This window comes from Rutilus rutilus (assembly GCF_951802725.1).
Source record: "Rutilus rutilus genome assembly, chromosome: 16".
NCBI lineage: Eukaryota > Metazoa > Chordata > Actinopteri > Cypriniformes > Leuciscidae > Rutilus > Rutilus rutilus.
In genome coordinates this window covers 33338720-33357218 of record NC_140224.1, presented here as the reverse complement: position 1 = coordinate 33357218, position 18499 = coordinate 33338720, and the positions used below count along the sequence as shown (strand labels likewise).

At 42.2% G+C, this 18499-nt stretch overlaps 1 protein-coding gene across 18 annotated transcripts in view; it reads right to left on the bottom strand.

The window, feature by feature from the left end:
• Nucleotides 1–18499, bottom strand: part of ebf3a (EBF transcription factor 3a) — a 91988-nt gene that overhangs the window by 69365 nt on the left and 4124 nt on the right. For all 18 annotated transcript variants that reach the window (XM_084433924.1, XM_084433939.1, XM_084433928.1 and 15 more), the window contains exons 5-6: nt 17924–17997; nt 16304–16372 (exon numbers count right to left, since the gene is read on the bottom strand). In XM_084433924.1, the coding sequence (XP_084290050.1) occupies nt 16304–16372; nt 17924–17997 (143 nt within the window). The remainder of the gene's footprint in view (nt 1–16303; nt 16373–17923; nt 17998–18499) is intronic.

Below are 18499 nucleotides of genomic sequence, written 5' to 3'. Positions count from 1 at the left end.
ATCCTCTTACGAAATGTATTTTTCAGGGCACGTAAGCAGATTAATTCCCTCACACTCTTTTGGTTAAATCGGTGACGTTGCAATATAGAGACGGCAGAGGCCCTTTTGATCGGGTTTTGAGCCTTGAGTTTGTGTGCTCCTCGTACTCTTGTTTCCCTCCTCCTCTTCACCCCCAAATGTGTGTGTGTGTGTTGGGAAGAGAGAATCTCTTAAGCTTCTCACAGGCCGCTACCCTGTCTGATTCGGTCACTAATGATAGATTGCCCTGCCCTCCCCCTCTCTTCCCCTTTCACTTTCTCTCAGCGCTGGTGGAGGACTAAACCTCGACCCCTCTCTCCCGCCCCGTCACCCCCGCGAGCTGCCTGTCTGCTCTCTGCTTAGACATCAGCCCTCCGTCAGCCTGTGGCCATCTCGTTTTTCTCCAGTCAAACACTGGGGCTTCAACACTGCACATCCTGAAACAACATCACATTTGTTTTGCCTTCCTTTCTTTTATATTTTTAGTGCCCGAAACGTGTGCTTGAACACAATGGTTTAATCAATAATCAATGCTGATGTCAATGGAGATCGAAGGCTGATGCACTTCCAAAATGTACGCATGAAAAGCTTATTTTATAAACAGAATGTGTATGATTTCAATTAAAACAACAAAAAAATGATGAGATACTTTCAGGCTTATGAATATTAGCCATTAGGCTTTTTTTTTTTAATACAATTGAAATTCTTTAATTAATCGATAATCGCAAAATGGCCACATTTTGTCTAGTTACGAATGCTAGCACACTAAAATCTTTAATATTCATGATTTTTTTTTTCCACATTTCTAAAAACAGGAAATGTTTTTGGACTTTTGGAAAGTCAGAACTATTAATTGATTAATCATCAGCTAAAATGATAATGTCAAATTTTATTATTTGTTTTTATACTTTGGAAATGTTTTATAATCGGAAAATAGTGACTATTAATTGATTTATCATTATCAGCTGAAATGATAATCTCAAAACGGCCAAATTTTCCCCATTTTTTTCAAAACTGAAATGTGTAAAAATCTGAGAATCACAACTTATGAATTGATTTATCATTAGCAGCTGACATGATCATCTGAAAATGATCATCTACTAATTCTTGCACAATAAAATTTCAAATCTTTCAAATTCTATTTTTATATAGAAATATAATTTATCAATAAAAAAATGTGTATCCATCAGCATTGAGTAAAAAAAACATTGTCAGAATTGACATCATTTATCGGCCAAACGCCACAATTCCAAAATGGCCACATATTGGTCAAATACAGCTTGTATGTAACCATTACTTAAGAACTTTTGAAAACTTATTGAAAGCAGTTTATTATACATAGCCAGTGAACTGAACACAAACACTTCCAGCGGCAAACAGTCACATTTAATCTTAAAATGTCAAATATCGTCCGATTAATCAGTTTGGACGATAAATTGGTTGATCGCTTGTGTAAACTGACTGAAAAAATTCCCCTTAATTCCATACGCTGTTCAAACCTATATGATTGTGTTTGCTACGTAAGTACATACTCGCGCCGTGTACACTGCTTAATTCGAGGTAGTGCTTGTGTCCTCTAATAACAGAGCAGGAATTGGTTTGGCGGGGTTGATATCCGGGTGTCTATCTGGAGTGACGAATCCATGAAGCATTTCAGACCATCTCCCCTTTTCAATTTCAGTCGGTGCCTGTGAACCAACATGGTTCTGATGCCTTTCACCCTTCAATGGACACACAGCCACCGCTAATCAGGATTACATCCTTCAGTCAACAGTGATTTCAATAAAAGAAAAGAGAGAGAGAGGGGGAGAGAGAGAGACACAGAAGGAAAAAAAAAAACAACAAAAATTATCATAAATATAGGAAGCTTGAGCTGGACTGGCGGCCCGGTTGTTGTCGAGATAGCAGAAGGTGATTAAAATCTCATTCGACGGGAATCCGACTGAGGCGCGGTGGTCAAATTGTGGAGGAACACACACACACACACGCATGCAAGCAAACACACACTCCCGGTACGAGCGAGCAAAGTGAAGATGATGGAACTCGCCCCCGAGTCGCATCTGATTGCACATGCACACACAAATTGGCACAAAGTAGATTCATGAACAACAAATCATTGCAGGGGGAGCCTGACCTCTTCAAAATGAGCCTTTGTTACAATCATTTCAGTCAGCGTAGCCGCCACGAGGTGCCTCATACTAATTTGCTGTCTCCGAGAGAGAAAATGTGAAAAAACTGTGTTGCCCCCAACAGGTTAACACGCTTACACGCTCACCTTTAAATGGATGTGACGTGTGACCTTATTCAGGGTTTGGATATCGAGCTAATAACTTCCTTCGTGAAACAAATTACCCAGTCTTGGCCTAACATTATTATTTTCTGTATGTTTAAAGAGATGATATTTAACAACAGCGCCGGCTGTGAGCGAGAGAGAAGAGTGTGTGTGTGTGTGTGTGAGCACACCGTCTGACTGTGTGTACGGTTTAATTACCACATCGACACGTGTAACTGATGCAATACCGCAGCTCGCCGGTGAAACCCCTGTACAAACACGCGTCACTTGGAAAACTCTTCCAAGATGTGTGCTTGAAAATCGGGGGAATTGCTAACACGCAGGAAAACGAATATAGACTCGGTTCTCCTCACCATCGCTACCGCATGAAGCTAATAAACCGTTCCGGACTGCCCGAGGTTAATGGCGAGACCACAAAATTTGGACTGGGGCCGCGGTTGTTTTAGCTAAGCGTCATTATCAATCCCAGGAGAGACCGTGAGGTGTAAAAAGTGCAAGTCAATGTGTTCATTGTCCTTCCGTCAAACGAATGGACGCCGGCCTGGTGACGGCAGGATCGGAAGAACTATGAGAGCCTGACTTGTTTTCTGAGCAATTAAAGCGTTGGGCTCAACGGGAGAGAGGGTGAAGTGGTCTGCCATTAAGCCTAGTTAGAGGGGTCGTAAAGCTAACCTGTTGAGAGACGTGAGTGTGTGTGTGTGTGTGCGTTGAGGAGCTGTCTGGATTGTGTCAGGTTGTCAGGGTTGGCCACTTTAACAGAAGGAAGTTAAGGCGGTGACCCACGAGGCCAGACACTTTGAGGAGATAATGTCCAAGTCTTTCTTTTGCTGCCTTTCCCTCTTTCCCTCTCTCTCTCTACCTCCCACAGGCCAATTAAAGCCTCGGCTCACGGGAAAACTTGCACAGGACTTCCTCTCCCTCCTCTTCCCCCTGTTTCTGCTTAGCAACGTCTTGTCAACACACACAGATCCGTGACATTCTCGTCGCTATCGCTAGCATTACAGTTTCAAATCGCCTGTTGGAATCATTACGGTATTAAAAAGCAAGAAACTCTTGCTCCAAAAATATTTGTACATTGTGAGCCTAATTATGCGGTGTCCATTCAACTATTTACCTTTTTTTTTTAAATCAACAACTTTATCATCTTAAAACTGGAAAAGTATGACATCTGAATTAGGTCTTCCAACTGGAAAACCTGTAGTAGCAATCTAGAAATTTGATTTGGCTAACATTTGGTGATACAAATGGATTTTGTTTTCTGGTGTATATCATAGGAATTATGTATGAATATGAATGGAACATATCATACCTGCCTGTGCTTTTGTGGTGATGTGTGGATAAAACTGGCTAAATCTGTTTACATTGTTGTTTTTGCTGGCACGGCACACGTTTCAAAAGCGTACTCTGCCCATGGAGTTGGGCAGATGGAGAAGGAGAGACAGAGGCATCCATCGCAGCTGGCTCTGATTACCGAATGTCTATCCATTCTTTCAGCATCTTAAGGCACGCTTTGAGATATTACTCGAAAACAGGAAGATCCAGTGAAGCCCAAACAGATATAAAGTTCCAGACTTACTCAGTCAATACTTGTCATTTTTGGCAGCTAAAACTTTTGAGTGCAACTGATTCTCTTTTTGTAACGTAAACGATATATACAAGGTACCAGAAGTGAATGAGCTAATTCTTGCTTCTCAGCACAAGCATCCTCGTCTTTACTCTGTGATCTCCATCTAAACCCCTCACAAAAGAGCTAAAGGCTCTGTGACACTCTCACATTACACACATGTGAATATCTTAAGTGCTTTTGCCACCCACCCTCGCTGAGAACGATTTTCTTTCACTTTTCTCCCCCTGGTCTCACTCTTTGGACATGGAAGTTTACGCCTGGAGGATTCGAACACAAACCAAGTGTCATTTGTCCTTCAGTTCTACCCACCCAAGTAGTGATTAGTTTGGTTTAGCTGCTGGCTAAGAAAGCAAACCAATACAGTAGACCAAACAAGAGACCCGACGCTGGAGGGCAGAGCAACGCTCTGATTGGCTGCTCTTCATTATGTCCAGCTGGAAGGTAAATAATCAACAAACACTCAATGAGGGACAGCCTGTTTCAGCCCACCACTTTAATCAACACTTAAGGAATCAAATTGGATTTGCCCTATCAGAGACAAATAGACTCCAGATTGTGTGTGTGTGTGGCTGCCTCATTCCTTGTAAGAGTGTCGGATATTTATCGTCGCTAACTTAAAGCCTAATACAGGGCTTCAGTCCATTATTAATGCATTGCTTCAGTCCTGTTACAGTAAGTTTACAATTTATATACTTAAATGTTAATATATAAAATGTAAACAGATAATGGTATATAATAATATAAATAATTAAGAAAATAACATAAATTATTTCTTATTTCATTCTTATTCTACATTTGTATTTAAATATTTAAACTGCAAATGCACTATATCAGTTTTGGCATGGTTTGTGATAGGCAGTAATAGATAGATAAACAGTAATAACCTAAGACTTGTCTCTTTCACAACATGTTTTGTGTTGCATTCAAAATGTTTTGGGGTCGAAGATCATTGGAAAATGCTAATAACGAACTTGGCTAGAAAAAATCATCGCACAACACCACATTATTTACAGCCAGTATTCAGTGCACATTGTGCCAAGAACGATACTTTGTTCTGAAAAACAAATTGATCACTATGAATTTCCCCATAACAAAGTGGAGTTTGAACAAGCCAACGCAAGTATAAACTAAAATTTAGCCAATATACAATACGCGATGTTCTTGCATCAGTATGCGAGGTGGACGCCGAGCCAGTGTGTGTTTTGGGGTCGTTCCACTTAGTAATCCTGTAGGTCTGGCAGAAGAATGGCATTTTTAAAGACATCCCTTAAAATCTGCACCCTACTGAGGCCAGTGGTTTCCTCTGTCATTACAGAAGTGTAAACTCCTGGATGTGGGAGATTGAAAGTAATTTCTTACAGATGCACAGCCTCCTCTGGCTCTCGACACGGAGATTTGGGGAGAAAGGAGATCCAGCCAGGATGAGCTGGTCCCAAATCAGGGTGGACGAGTTCTGACGATTGAGTCATTGTATACACGTCTGTGACTGAACACAGGTGTATATTACTCATCACAGGCTTATCTGGAAATTATATTATTATTATTATTATAAAACACAATTGTTCATGACATACAATACCTATGTAGTCATGTGGTTTTGTGCTGAGCTTTGCACACACCCAGACAAGAGGCCCAAAAATCAAGTCTGTGGTCAACTTTTATATTTTAGGGCCTTTACTGCTTTTTAATGGTAGAGAAAGAGTGAGTGTAATAGAAAAGCAATTAACCCTTGACATTTCTCTTTCAAAACATGTTTTGGACTATATTTAGGACCATTTTGGGTTAAATTTCAGAGCAAAAATGTCATTTAACAGTCAAATATTGCATCACATAACATACACAGCATGCAAGGAAACGGTAAAAGGGAATGGACTGCCATGTCTGCCGCATGCCTGCCAATTCCTAGGCCAAGCACATGTGCTACTGTTCCTTTTCTCATGCATTGAAGGGTAGAGGTACGATACTTTTTCATTCAGCATATTGAGCAGGTTTCTGGACAAGCCAGCCAGCGGTTTTATAGTTAATCAATACCAATCCATTCCCAGCCTTGATGTTAAATAGGGATCAATACAGGCAAGCTGTGACTGGATCTGATTTCAATTGGTTGGCCAAGCAGTGGGTTTTAATCTGAAGCTAAATCAGACAGGAGAACATAAGTCAGGTGAATTACAACACTCCTTTCCCAGCACTAGGAAACGCCAGTCATATTTTATTATCACGGTCTGGGAAGGTTTATTCACCACCTACGTTTTTTTATTTATTTATTATTCCGTTTCATTTGTGCGAGAAAGAGATACAAGCTGTCGCTAAAGACTAGCACGCGAAAAAAAGAGCGAGACGAGAAAATCCTATTTCTCAGCTCTGACGGAGTGGGAACCTGCAATAACGCCTCCTTTTTTGTCTCTCCTTAAATGATTGATTCAGAGAGACTGGACAGATCGATGAAGTTCTTAAGTTCAGAACGCTTCCCGACCAGAAGATCATAAGGATCACATCATTTCTGAATTAGTCCTCCTGATTCACACAGATCAGAGATCTTGTGCTACAAAGAGGGCAGCAGTTATTATAGACTGAAGGAAAAACTTAACCAGCACTTCAGCTGCCTTTTTCTACTACTCTTTGAGGTGTATAACAGAATCCATAATACTCTTTTTCTCATCCTAAATGTTGCTCTCCGTCTTCAAAAAGCTGCCTTATCTATCTGCGGCCATTGAAATAGCAAGCGCTCTGACGAAAGGCCCGCCATGTATTCCTGTAGATAAGTGTTGTCAGCCACCACACTTTTGCTAAGCCCCCTGAAATCCCACTTTCAGGAGCGAAATCCATAAAACTCATCCGAGGCTAGCGGATCTAATGAAACATGCTAGCCCCTATAGCACTGATTGATCAGCTAGCGGTCAAAGCCCTGGCCCGACCGCCCCGGTGTCCCGCTCCTCTCGTGGTCCATCTATGATGATAAATTAGCATTAGATAGGGCCTAATGAGTTTACTAAACATTTGGGATTTGCGCTAATAAACTGGCAAGCTAGCAGGCTAGCAGTGAGAATGAGCAATCCCCGAGCAGCCCCTTATCTAAGGGACATGACAGTTAAACCACACGTCCAATCTGCCATCGATTCATCATCCTGGCGTCATTGTGCATTCTTCACAAGAGGATAATTATGCAGCGACTGCCTTGGAAACACAAGTGTTTTACAGGTCTGATGTTGCATGCATACCATGGTAAAGCACTTCACAGAATACAATGGTTTTACTAATCTTTTACTAGCAAAATAGGCATTAAGCTGCAGACTACAGGAATGGACCGAGAGCAAGTCTACATAATGACATTCTAATGAACATGCAAATTAAAAATGCTTGCGGCATTTGTCAGCAATAAGACAGAGACTAAGATTTATCTCAAAGTTTGATTTATCATTAAAACGTACGATATTGCAGCTAAACGGCCTCGTTTTGTGCATGCAAACAATTTAAGAGTTATACAAATATTTAGCATGGCTAATGGTATTCTATCAAGTTGACTCACAGCAACAACAATCAATCAGCATCGCACCCCATATTTAAAACAATGTAAATTAATGGCAGCTTTGAGCAGAGTAAACGGCTGATGATGTGTGCTGGATGGCAGACGGAGTTCTGGACGCTGTAATTGCTGGGAATGATTATAATGAGGGTTTGGGAAACTTAAGCAGAGACTCACTTATAATGATAAATAGCCTTGAGCCAGTGGGTGAAACGCAGCCTAACCTCTCAAATACACTTCTCGCTGCTGACTTCTTGACTTGACTGTTTCTCGTCTGGTAACCTAAAATGTAATTCAACATACTATCGAACTTCACAAAGGGCAGTAAAACACAAGTGCAAGCAAAGACATCCCCTACAGTGCAAGCGAGCGCAATCTACCCTCGAATGTTCATGTGCGATTCGAAAAACACGATTACGTTTTCAGCACAACGGGCCATTGGCTGATAATCTTTTGACAGAGGGGCCTATATTTAGAGATAACTTGTCAGCTTTAATAAATGATAGTTATTTGCTGCAGTTTTTTTGAAGGTTTCGGAGCCGATGGCCCCTCCCGGGGGCCCATGGGACGGGCGACGGCCAAGGACCAGTGCCTCTCGCGGAGAGATGCTGATGGCGTGTGCCCAATGTCCAGATCGCTGTCCTGCGACCTCAAATTGGCGCGACCAGCACCATGTCCAATACAATCCTCACACTGTTTCCTAACCTAATCTCAGCGGTGTCACACGACAGATTGCCACATTCGGAAAAATGGGAATGGAGGTTGGGTGGGTAGCTGGGAGGGGGTGGTTTAAAAAGAGAAAAGACATGGGAGCTTTGTGTTCTTTGAAAAGAGAGAGTTTGGAGGGACAAGGAACGGATATTTCTTCCAAGGGAAACGGCGAGTACTCAACACCCTGATCTGATTTACAAACTGCTCCTAATGGCAAACAAATGTTGTGGGTGGGTATTCGCGAATATGAAAAGAGAACTGTACGGATCAAGCCAACATCCACCACAAACCAAAAGCAAGTTATCATGCTTTTACAGCCTAAAACACGCACACACTGACATAGTGTTGACAGAATCAAACAGGACGCTCCATAAACACGCACATGTAAAATAGACAATGTGGCCGAAAGGAAACCAAACACGTCAATTTAATTTAGCACGAAAACATTCTGCGGAACCGCAGCGCTCGAGAACTAGAAACAACTGCAGAAGTAGTCAAAATAAAAAATAAACATTCGATTTAAAGCATTGTCAGCTACGTGCACATAAAGCAGATCTGTTTTGAATTCTTTCACGGTGTGAAGTTTGAGCAAAACAGGTTGTGCTGTGGAAATGGGACACGTTGGCCGCATTCACAGAGGGAAGCGTCATGAACTTCGGACATGCATTCCATTCAGTCCTCCCTAAACCACGACTGATTCAATTTTCCCGGTTGTTATTCAAAAGGAACGTGCACCCGCGCCGAGCTATTGTGTGACCGCACACCCTCTCCAACTGCCCGGGGTGAGTTTTTGTGTGCGTCTGCATGCATGTGTGGAATCACATTTTTACGTGTCTGTCGATAATCGCGCTTTATGCACGTGAATATTTGTTGCATGTGAATCCATGCGTGCATATGCATGTGTGTGCGCGTGTTGACACACTCAGCGGGGGGTTTCATATAGCCCAACAAAAGGGGAGTGTCGTTGCTTTGTGCGCTCAATCAAATAAAAGGGGCTTTTTAAAGCACATATGTCCCCTCCACGGAGTCCTGATTAGACTCTCAATATCTCCACCAGACACACGCACACACACAATGACACTGGTTGTTGTAGTAAAACTATCATTTTCACATTTCTCTTCTACTTCTGCCTCGATTCAGCTTTCTCACCCTTAAGTGTGTGCATGGATTTTGTCTCTCACTTATAGACTCCTCGGAGCCGACGTCTTCCGGGCCTTTGCAACACGTCTTACAACAACACAGTGCAGGGTTCCCTCCTGTCTACACATGCTAGAGCCATTTCCCCCTTCCCTTCTCACACACAGACCCACATGGCACCAAAAAAAAAAAAAGAGAAGGAAATGCACACACTGCCATTGCCAAGTACTATTAGCATGTAGCGGCTAAATCAAGACCATTACTGTCCCTGCTCTAGTCTCTAGAAGAAAAGAAAAAGCTGATCAAAACAATTTGCCTTTTTTTTTCTTACTTAGCCACCTGATGCCATCAAACCTGAATGTGCAAAATGATGTCATAGGCAGAGAGCGCTTTTGATTGGTTAAATTACAGACACAAGGTGGTATCTCTCAGGTGGAAGAGAGAAAAAATCGGTTATTACACTTTTTAAAAAAAACAAGGTTCCTAAATGGTTCTTTGCAGCACTTCCGAATGTTTTTCCACCCTATTTTTCACTAGAGGGGTTTATAAAATGTAAAAGTCACTTTGGATAAAAGCATCTGTCAAATGTTTGAAAATGCGAATGTGGTTTGCTTTACTTAATTTCCTATTGTAATCAGGCTGCAAACATTGTTTGGAACCTTATTTTTAAAAGCGTACAACGATTATTTTTCAGATACGAAAGTGTTTATCTCTCTCCTTAGAGGACATTGTTGTGGAGAAGCCTGCTCTGGAGTTGTGTGCTGTCGGACATCTGCTAGGCCTTGACCCACTTCTACGTGCGAGCAATGTGTGGCAGCGCTAAGGTTTGGCTTTTTGACCGCAGAGGCTGTTTCTCATTTTCTGTGTGAGTGTGAGCTGAGTGCTAGCTGCCAAGGGCAGGTTAAGCTCTCTGCTTCTCCCCTCCTGTAGATCTGGCATCCCTTCAGTTCCTCGCATAAAAGGTGGCAATCTTCATTAAAACCTCTTACAGACAACTGTCAGTTATTCACCGTTAGAAAGAGCCAGCTGTTCTCACTCTCTCTCTCTCTCTCTCTCTCTCTCTCTTGATCCCTCTAGTGAGACGGAAGTCACTAGTTCATAACAGAGGAGTTTAGAAGCGTAGTCGGTTCTGAAGAGTTTCAAGGTGACAGTGTCATCCACGCTGCACGCAAAGGCATTTTTGTATATCATTATGTCGAAGAGAGACAAAAGAGCAATTAACAAATAATTACAAAAGATTTTTGGTCTACATTTCAAACACGCCAGCATAAGGAGAACCTTAAGTATGCTAATGATAAATCATTTGCATACTAGAAAACACTTGCCTTTTTTCTTACCATTTTTTTTTTAAAAGAAAATCCTCAATTTATCAATGCAACATGGATTAATATTGAAATGGAAGAAATTTATTAATTTATTGCACATAATAAAAGGCAGACTTGCCACTTTAGCAGCTCCAAATTTAATTGGAGTCGTTTTTTCCGACTAGGCCAGATATAACAACATTGGGTCAGCCAATAACATGATCTTGGGATGGAGCTATTTGTTTTTTTCCCACCCATGGCCAACAGGGGGAGTCTCTAAAACTTGTTTGAAAACAGTCATTATTTTTTTAATTCACTTTGCTGCCTCTAGTGGTGCAGAAATGACACTGCACCTTTGACTAATGCCCCACACACATGCATTACAATAGGAAAGAGCAAAAAAAGACAGAATGTAACCAGCAATTATTCACTAAAAACCTGTGCAAGAAACCTTTTACACAACCTACACCAAAGCAATACACTTGCAAACATCTTGTGTGACAGAAGGAACACTATTCTGAGTTATTTTCTTCTCGTAGTGGAGATCTACACTCTGCTTTCACTTTGGCCCATTGAGGGAAAAAACACAGTCTCTCTCTCTTTCTCTCTCTCTCTCTGATGTTAGCAGAGGGTTTGCTGACTGTCTCATAAATAAGGAGTTGCTGTGCACACCTGTGTACCTGGAGCAGTGAGGCTGTTACCTGGCCAGAGATATATCTGCTGTCTGCAACCTCATTAATCAGGTCTAATGGAGCTCCGGCGCTCTCCTCCTCTCACACGTGTGTCTCTGTGAACATAAACACACATATACGTGCATGCACATCCTCCAAGACTGCCGTGGCTCTATTGTACAGTAGATACAAGGACTTTTCGAATAAAACATTCAAACACACACACGGTCCGTTGAATGTCACCTGGACAAGGTAAGATATAAATAAATACAAATATTCCTCTCGTGGCTGGAGGCAAAAGCAGCAGTTCAAGTGTCCTCTACCACTCAGTCATAGGCCTGTTTTTGCACATCCTGCGCAGGTTTATTTCCTATTAAACAGGGTGTTTGGGTGGGACATATCAGAGGGATCATCCTTTTATTTAAATAGCCTTTAGTTTACATCACAGCATGGTTTGCTGTTTGCTATTGCAAGTCAGAGTCACACAATGTTAGAGTGAGGGGCATTCTCAGAAAGCATTTGAGAGGACAACAATTTGGACACTGTCAGAAAAATGTGCAACAATTTTACCTTTAGGGGTACAACAGGTTGTCGCTGGGACAGTGCCCTTAAAAGACAACGTCTAAAGGTGCATATTAGTACTTTAAAGCAGTAACATATACCCTTAAGGTACTACTTTAGCGGTAAATAAGGTACAAATATGCTATTTAAGGGTACTGCGGTTGTGCCCCGAAAGGTGTGATTTTTGCAAATTTTTTCCATAAGGGCTCAGATTGGTGCAATAAATCTGCTAAACGTGATTTTTGTCTATGTTTAGGAGAATGCAGAAGGATTCAAATCTAAAAGACAAGGACTAAAGGTTAAACTCTGTGGTGTGTGCGAAACAGGCCTTTCTGCGAAGGAAAAAGACAGGCCGAGGAATTAACACTTAACACGGGCTTAATTACATCACGCAAGCGCCTGTGAAAACCTGCCATTCAAGTGCATTGGTAAATAAACCTCTCTTTACAGGTGATCCAAATGCGTCTCGCTCCAGACAGCCCTCTGTTCCAGCGCTGATATGTAATTAAAATCATCTCCAAAATTCTCCTCGACAGGACGGGCCCGAGCCAAAAATGTAAATGACATTAAGGGAGACAATGAATTGAATTTTGTTTAATGTCCCTTTTGCTGGTGCTAATTTACATAGCGCTTTTCCAACAAAAGCTCTGACCTTCTAAATGCTGGCATTTGCTCAGCTCTGAGAGAAGGCCTGTGTGTGGATGAGAGGGAGGAGGTCTTTTTAAGTAGCCTGGTCGGAGAAGATACAAAGAAAAGGGCAAAACAACGGAGGAACTATCTGTGTTGGTTTTTCAAGATTAAAAAAATCTGCAACAGGCCGAGTACGTACACAATTTTTTTTTCTTTTTTTTTTTCTTCAGCATATGGCTCAAGGAAGACCTAGCTAATAACCAAGCGTAATCCCTTCTGGAAAGGTCCTTCGGTATGAAAAAAAATTAATGAGTGTTTAGCTAAATCAGCATCGGGACCCAAATATCATGCGGCCTGAACAGGTGCAAAAGCCTCAGCGAAATGAGCTACATAAACAGTCCTGCTACACAACTGTCTGACAAAAAAAGTCAATCTCATGAATTATTCAGTTGAGGGAGGGGGTTGTCTGTCAGAGGTCAGCATGTCTTGACCTTTCTGACAGGAAGTGAAAGGGAGATCGGTTGGCTAGGAAAACCCTCATCGCTCTTGAGTCGGAGAGGTATTATTAGTTCTCGGACTGATACGGGGGCGGTAAATGATCCAACGCCTCGCTCTTGACGTGTGTTCAAGACATCACCTACAAGAGTTCAGGATCTAGCTGTAGAACTCCTCATTTCTGATGCTCAATCTATCTTTCAAAAAATTCAGATGAATAATCTATGGCGAAGCAGGGTCGGGTTGTGAAATATTTAAAGATCCATCGAGGTTGAAATTTTGTAACAGCTGTGAAATACAACCAAGTTTTTCGCATATTATTATTTTTTCTTCTTCTTCTTCTCCTCGTGAAGAACCTAAAGCTGCACTAAAGTCCAAGAGAAATAGTATAAACAGATGTCTGGCTTGACTACAGGAAAATAGGACACATTTGGAATGATAAGTCTCCTAAACTCCATTGAAAATGCCAGAAGCGAGCGGGTGCCAGTTATTGTCCGAGCCCGTGCCAACGAGCAGTATGCCTGGCCCATGTGCCATCTGGGAGAATGTGGCTGAAAACGTTATTGATAATGGATCACCAGATCTTCTGGTCACCATAGCCATGTTTAGCAGAACATTCTATCTGTCTGTCTATCTATCCTCTGTCCAACCCAGTTAAATGTATTGATTGTAATGCAACCGACCCTTTCTTGTCCGCTCACACAATTGCACTTTGGATCTACTTCCTGTGCACGCAAACGCTTGTTTATAAACGGTGACTGAGCGTGCACATATCTTAGCTACGCATTAAACTCCCTCGTGTACTGCAACGTTCCCCTTTTTCCACAGAGACGAGAAAAAAGACGGACCTAACAAGACATTACCCCACAGGATTGGTTCTGTGATTACAAATTAGCTGTATATCATACACCCCACCTGCACGAACGCTTCAGTCATCTGAGGTTCGTGTTTCCGTGCGTTCCGGGCTCTCCCGGCCGCCTTGTTCTCCGAGCGTTGGATAAAATCATCTGTTCACAGTTGTGATATGCAGACAATGCAGTCGGCTAATGAAGTACATCTGCTTTTGTGATCTGACAGAACGGATCGGCCCTCTATGAAAATGATCCTCTCGAGTCTTTCAGACGCCTCACAATCAAAATGTGAGCTTTTTTATCCACCGTTTCAACCTACCACAATATCCCTCCTTTTTGCCCAGTATCAGAGCTTCTTTGCACTGTTCTCCTTTTCCTCTTTTACTAGTGTTACACATATTGTTCGCCAGATTGAAGCACAAAGCGCCAAGACATCCGATCCATCCACCTCTATTTAGCCTAGACACAAAGCCGAGCAATTTATGGGAAGAGTCAATGCGGTAAATATCAGTGAAACCCTGTTGTAAAGTGTTCATGTTTTTCTTTAAAGGTAAACACATTGTATAAGCCACAGTTGGGAGAATCGACTCTGACTGCCTGAGACTCCTTTCAGGATCCACTAAAAGGAAGTGATATGTGTTTTATCTTCTGTTCAGAAAACCAAAACAAATCCTCCTCCACCTTGCCGGGACTCCTCTTCTTTTTTTTTTCTCCCTCCCCCCTTCCAGCTTTTCTTTCTCTTGCGGTTGAGTTACAGTGAGTGCATGAATGTCTGTCCTGTAACTAATTACTGTTCGCACACTGTCAGAGCTCTTCAGCACGTCTGTTTGAACAAGCTAATCATTTAATGCAGAGATAACAAAGGTTACTGAGATTGATTCACACTCTTTGAGAGTGTTTACAGAAGAAAATGTAAGGAACTCATATTCCCCTCCAAAAAAGGTTAAATAGAGGCTCTGTTCAAAGATCTAGTGGGCTGCCTACATTGGCAACATTTTAGGGCATCACAGGCGCACGTCATTATGCTTTAGCATTTATGCTACCTTCTAAGATAACATATGTTGGGCAAATTGTAAAGCAGCATTGCTTATTCATGGAAAGGCAATAAATAAATATACTTAAGATTCATTTGAAATCAAAAAGTAGGATTTTTACATTGTACTTACTCAAATAAGTACCGAGTAATATTAACTACATGTAGTTACTATAGAGCTATGGTTAGCGTTCACTCACATTATTCGATTCACTCACATTATTGTGTAGTATAGCAGGGTTTCCACTTCACGACCACATGACGTGAGAGCGGGAAATGCTCAGACCTCCAAACACGCAAGCACGGCCATAGCTTCAACACACAGGGCATGAGTCCTTTTTTCCGACGCTTCACACGCTTCATGCATGCTGACTGACAGCGCCAACTGGTCACTGCTATTTGATTACTAATAAGAAAGATGTTCCCTCTGTCAGATACCAAACATTCCCTGCTAAGCAAACAGCTATTTCAGCAAGTCAAACATTAGCATTGCTATCCACTGGTGGCGCATATTTCGTTCACGGCTTTACCCATCATCTAACCCTCCAATCTAATTTCTCACTCAGTGGACAGACAAGTTTGTGATCGTGGGATAACTTTGCAACAGCTACGGCAAGAAAACAAGGGAGAGAGAGAGAGAGACTCTTGCTGCTGGCAGAACTTGATGCTTATTCATGGCTCTTTACAGCAGATGGAAACAGAGAGACTCCTGGCTTTATAGAGCAAGGTAGGCTTGTTCTAGCTCACTAATCTCCAAGAGGCCCGGACTCGAGGAGCCAGCGCTCCCTGTCACATTTACCGTTTCAACCGCGAGTCCAAGAACTGCCCTGCCGTAATCCACATACGTGCTGCCACTACAGGGATAATTGGACAAAAAGGAAGAAGTGTAAGTCTCGCCGAGTAAGTGTAACCTTCAGCCAGACTCACAAAGAGAAACATAAGCTGCAAAAAAAAAAAAGAAAGAACGTCAATTACCCACTCGGCGGGAGCCGGTGTGTTTGAACACGCTTTCCCTAATGTGATCAACATGCAACCGCCAACAGCCAGCCCAGAAACATTACTCATTTCCCACCGGCAGCACTACAGAGCGCAACGTAAAGACACCTTTTTGCCTCAAACATGCACGCTCGCAGACGCAACGTTCCTGCTCTGTTGCGGAACGCAGTCGTGCCACAAAGCCAGCGAGAGGCAGTGCACTGTTTACAGAGAACATAAGCAGAGCTGCTGTTAACAAATTAGGATGAAAGAGTTGTGAGTTTAAAACCAAACGCTCTCTAGATCGCAAGTCTCGAGGAAAGTGCTTCCCTGACAACTCACCAGCAATTACACGGTCCCCAAAGACACCCTCGGGTTTCCACATCAACACACCTGCACAACAACACAGGGCAAACCCAGGCCGGGACGCTGGGCCGCAGCGCCCTACACTCACAGAAGCAGATAGAGTCTTACCTGTCGATGATCACGGGATCTGAGGGCGTTTCGTTCCTGTTTCCGCAGCTTTTTTTGTCACAACACCGACTTGTGGAGAAGAACACAGGGAGGGAGAGAGAGAAGACAAGACATGAGATGAGATATGAGAGAATCAGCTAACAGCTTGCATGTGTCTTTGGTCTTCGAGCACCGTGTGTTTAGATTTATTCATCTGACACGCTCTCTCGTCCTCTTTTCTAGCTAACCGCGAGGTGTTTGGCGTAGGTTCTGGCAGAGCCTGATGGTGTTGGTGGCTGCGGTTCTCGCAGATGCGGGCGGCGGGTAAACACGGAGCCCGGCGCTGTGGCTGAAGGAGGGAAAACAGCATGTTTTTGGTGTTTGTCTTAGTGCTGAGAGGAGGAGAGGGGGTGCCAGGAGGCTGGGAGGGGGGGGGGGGGGGGGGGGGGGGGGGGCTCTCTCTCAGCCCCAGCTTTTGTTTACCTCTAATTGTCAAGCTGTTGTGTCTGGAGAGGATGCAAGATGCCACCTTCAACCAGGATTTCTGTGGGGCACTTATTAATTACCAGCTCAAAAAGCCTCCATCAGTCTCCTACAATGTGCCAATGCCTCCATTTTGAGGCCCTGAAGATGCTTCCATTATGCTTTCTTTAATTAATGTTGAAATTACTGAGATAAAAAAATAAAAATAAAAAAAAAATGTTATGCCTCTTGAATTTAAAGAAGCCCACTTGTATAATGGTTACATGTCTAAGTGAGCTAAATTAACACCATATGGTATGGAAAACATGTAAAGCTCCTTAAAGCTGACAGCTAAAGTGATTAAAGTATGTCTATGGACCTCTGCATGGGACTGGGAAACGCATCTGTGCGGTTTGACGCACGCAACAGAGTGCGATGCGAGGAACTTTCTTTATCGGTAAATACGGCTCTGTAAACTCTTAAAAGTTTGAAGCGTTATTATCTTGAGCGCAGAAGGATGTTGCGTGACCTCTGATTCTTTTCCGATTTGGTGGGGAATTGAGTGCTTGCTTCCATACGTGTTGGGTTCTCTTCTAGTGCAGATATTTTATTTAATGTCCTTTTTACTTTTAAATTAACAGTCTGTGGCGCGCGCGTAAAAATCAGAACAGACAAAGTGGCGCACGGTCAAATTGCTGAGGATGAAAAGCCACTTTCCAAAAGGCCCGAGTACGCACACACGCGTCTGCATGTGTGTGTGTGTGCGTGTGTGTGCTTGTGTGTGTGTGTGTGTGTGTGTGTGTGAATTTCATTTTATCCTCTATAGTATTAAAAGTCCAGTGAGATCATTCGTAAATCCGATGTCACCAAATGATTCAGTCAAATTTGCGCTTTTGAAGTAGAACTTCTGAAACTCGCAGAGCAGGACGCAAAGCGAACCGTAAATCATTATGAATAAGCCGCCTGACAATTCTGAACATTTGGATTCTTTTCAGCGTATCCAGGCAGATCTATTCAGGGATTCATTGATTTTCTGTAAGGCTGATGCTCGGAGGCCTGGATAGGCCTACATCGTGTGCGTTACGCATTTATGAAAACATGACAAGACATTATGGCTGATAAAATACAATTATGCAGTCGAGTGTAATAGTTTATAATTATCTGAAAATATTTTCTTACCTGCACATAATTTCGTGTGTGAGAAGAACTCGGCACATTTCTGGGTTTTTGTCTTGTCCTTCATAAATAATAGCCTTGAAATAAAAGTAACAGTGAATATCTTCAAGAGGATTGCACACATGGTAAAATACAACAGTCAAAATATTAAATATAAAACTTAATTTCTCCATTAAAAAAAAAAAAAAAAAAAATTAATTGGACCTAATAAAATAAAATGTGGTTTATGGTACAAAGTTCAGGTTCATCAATTAAAAATTGACATGAGAAGGTGCGTAAATAAAATCCATTTAGCCCACATACATTGTTAAACAATGTTTTATCTGTAAACCAACACACATGCCCACATTCTAGATAGAGATAACCTTTGTGTTATTAATTTGCATAAATAAATATGATGTTTGAAATGAATATCAACACTTGGCCGGTCATTGCGATGACAAATTATACCACATGCATATCACTTTAGAAATGAAGAGTCGCATATGCTTCTGTTTAGATCTTTGCGCTATTTATTTGGGGAATGATAATAGAAATCACATAGTTGTCGCTTCTCCGACGCAGATGGCCGCGGTAAAT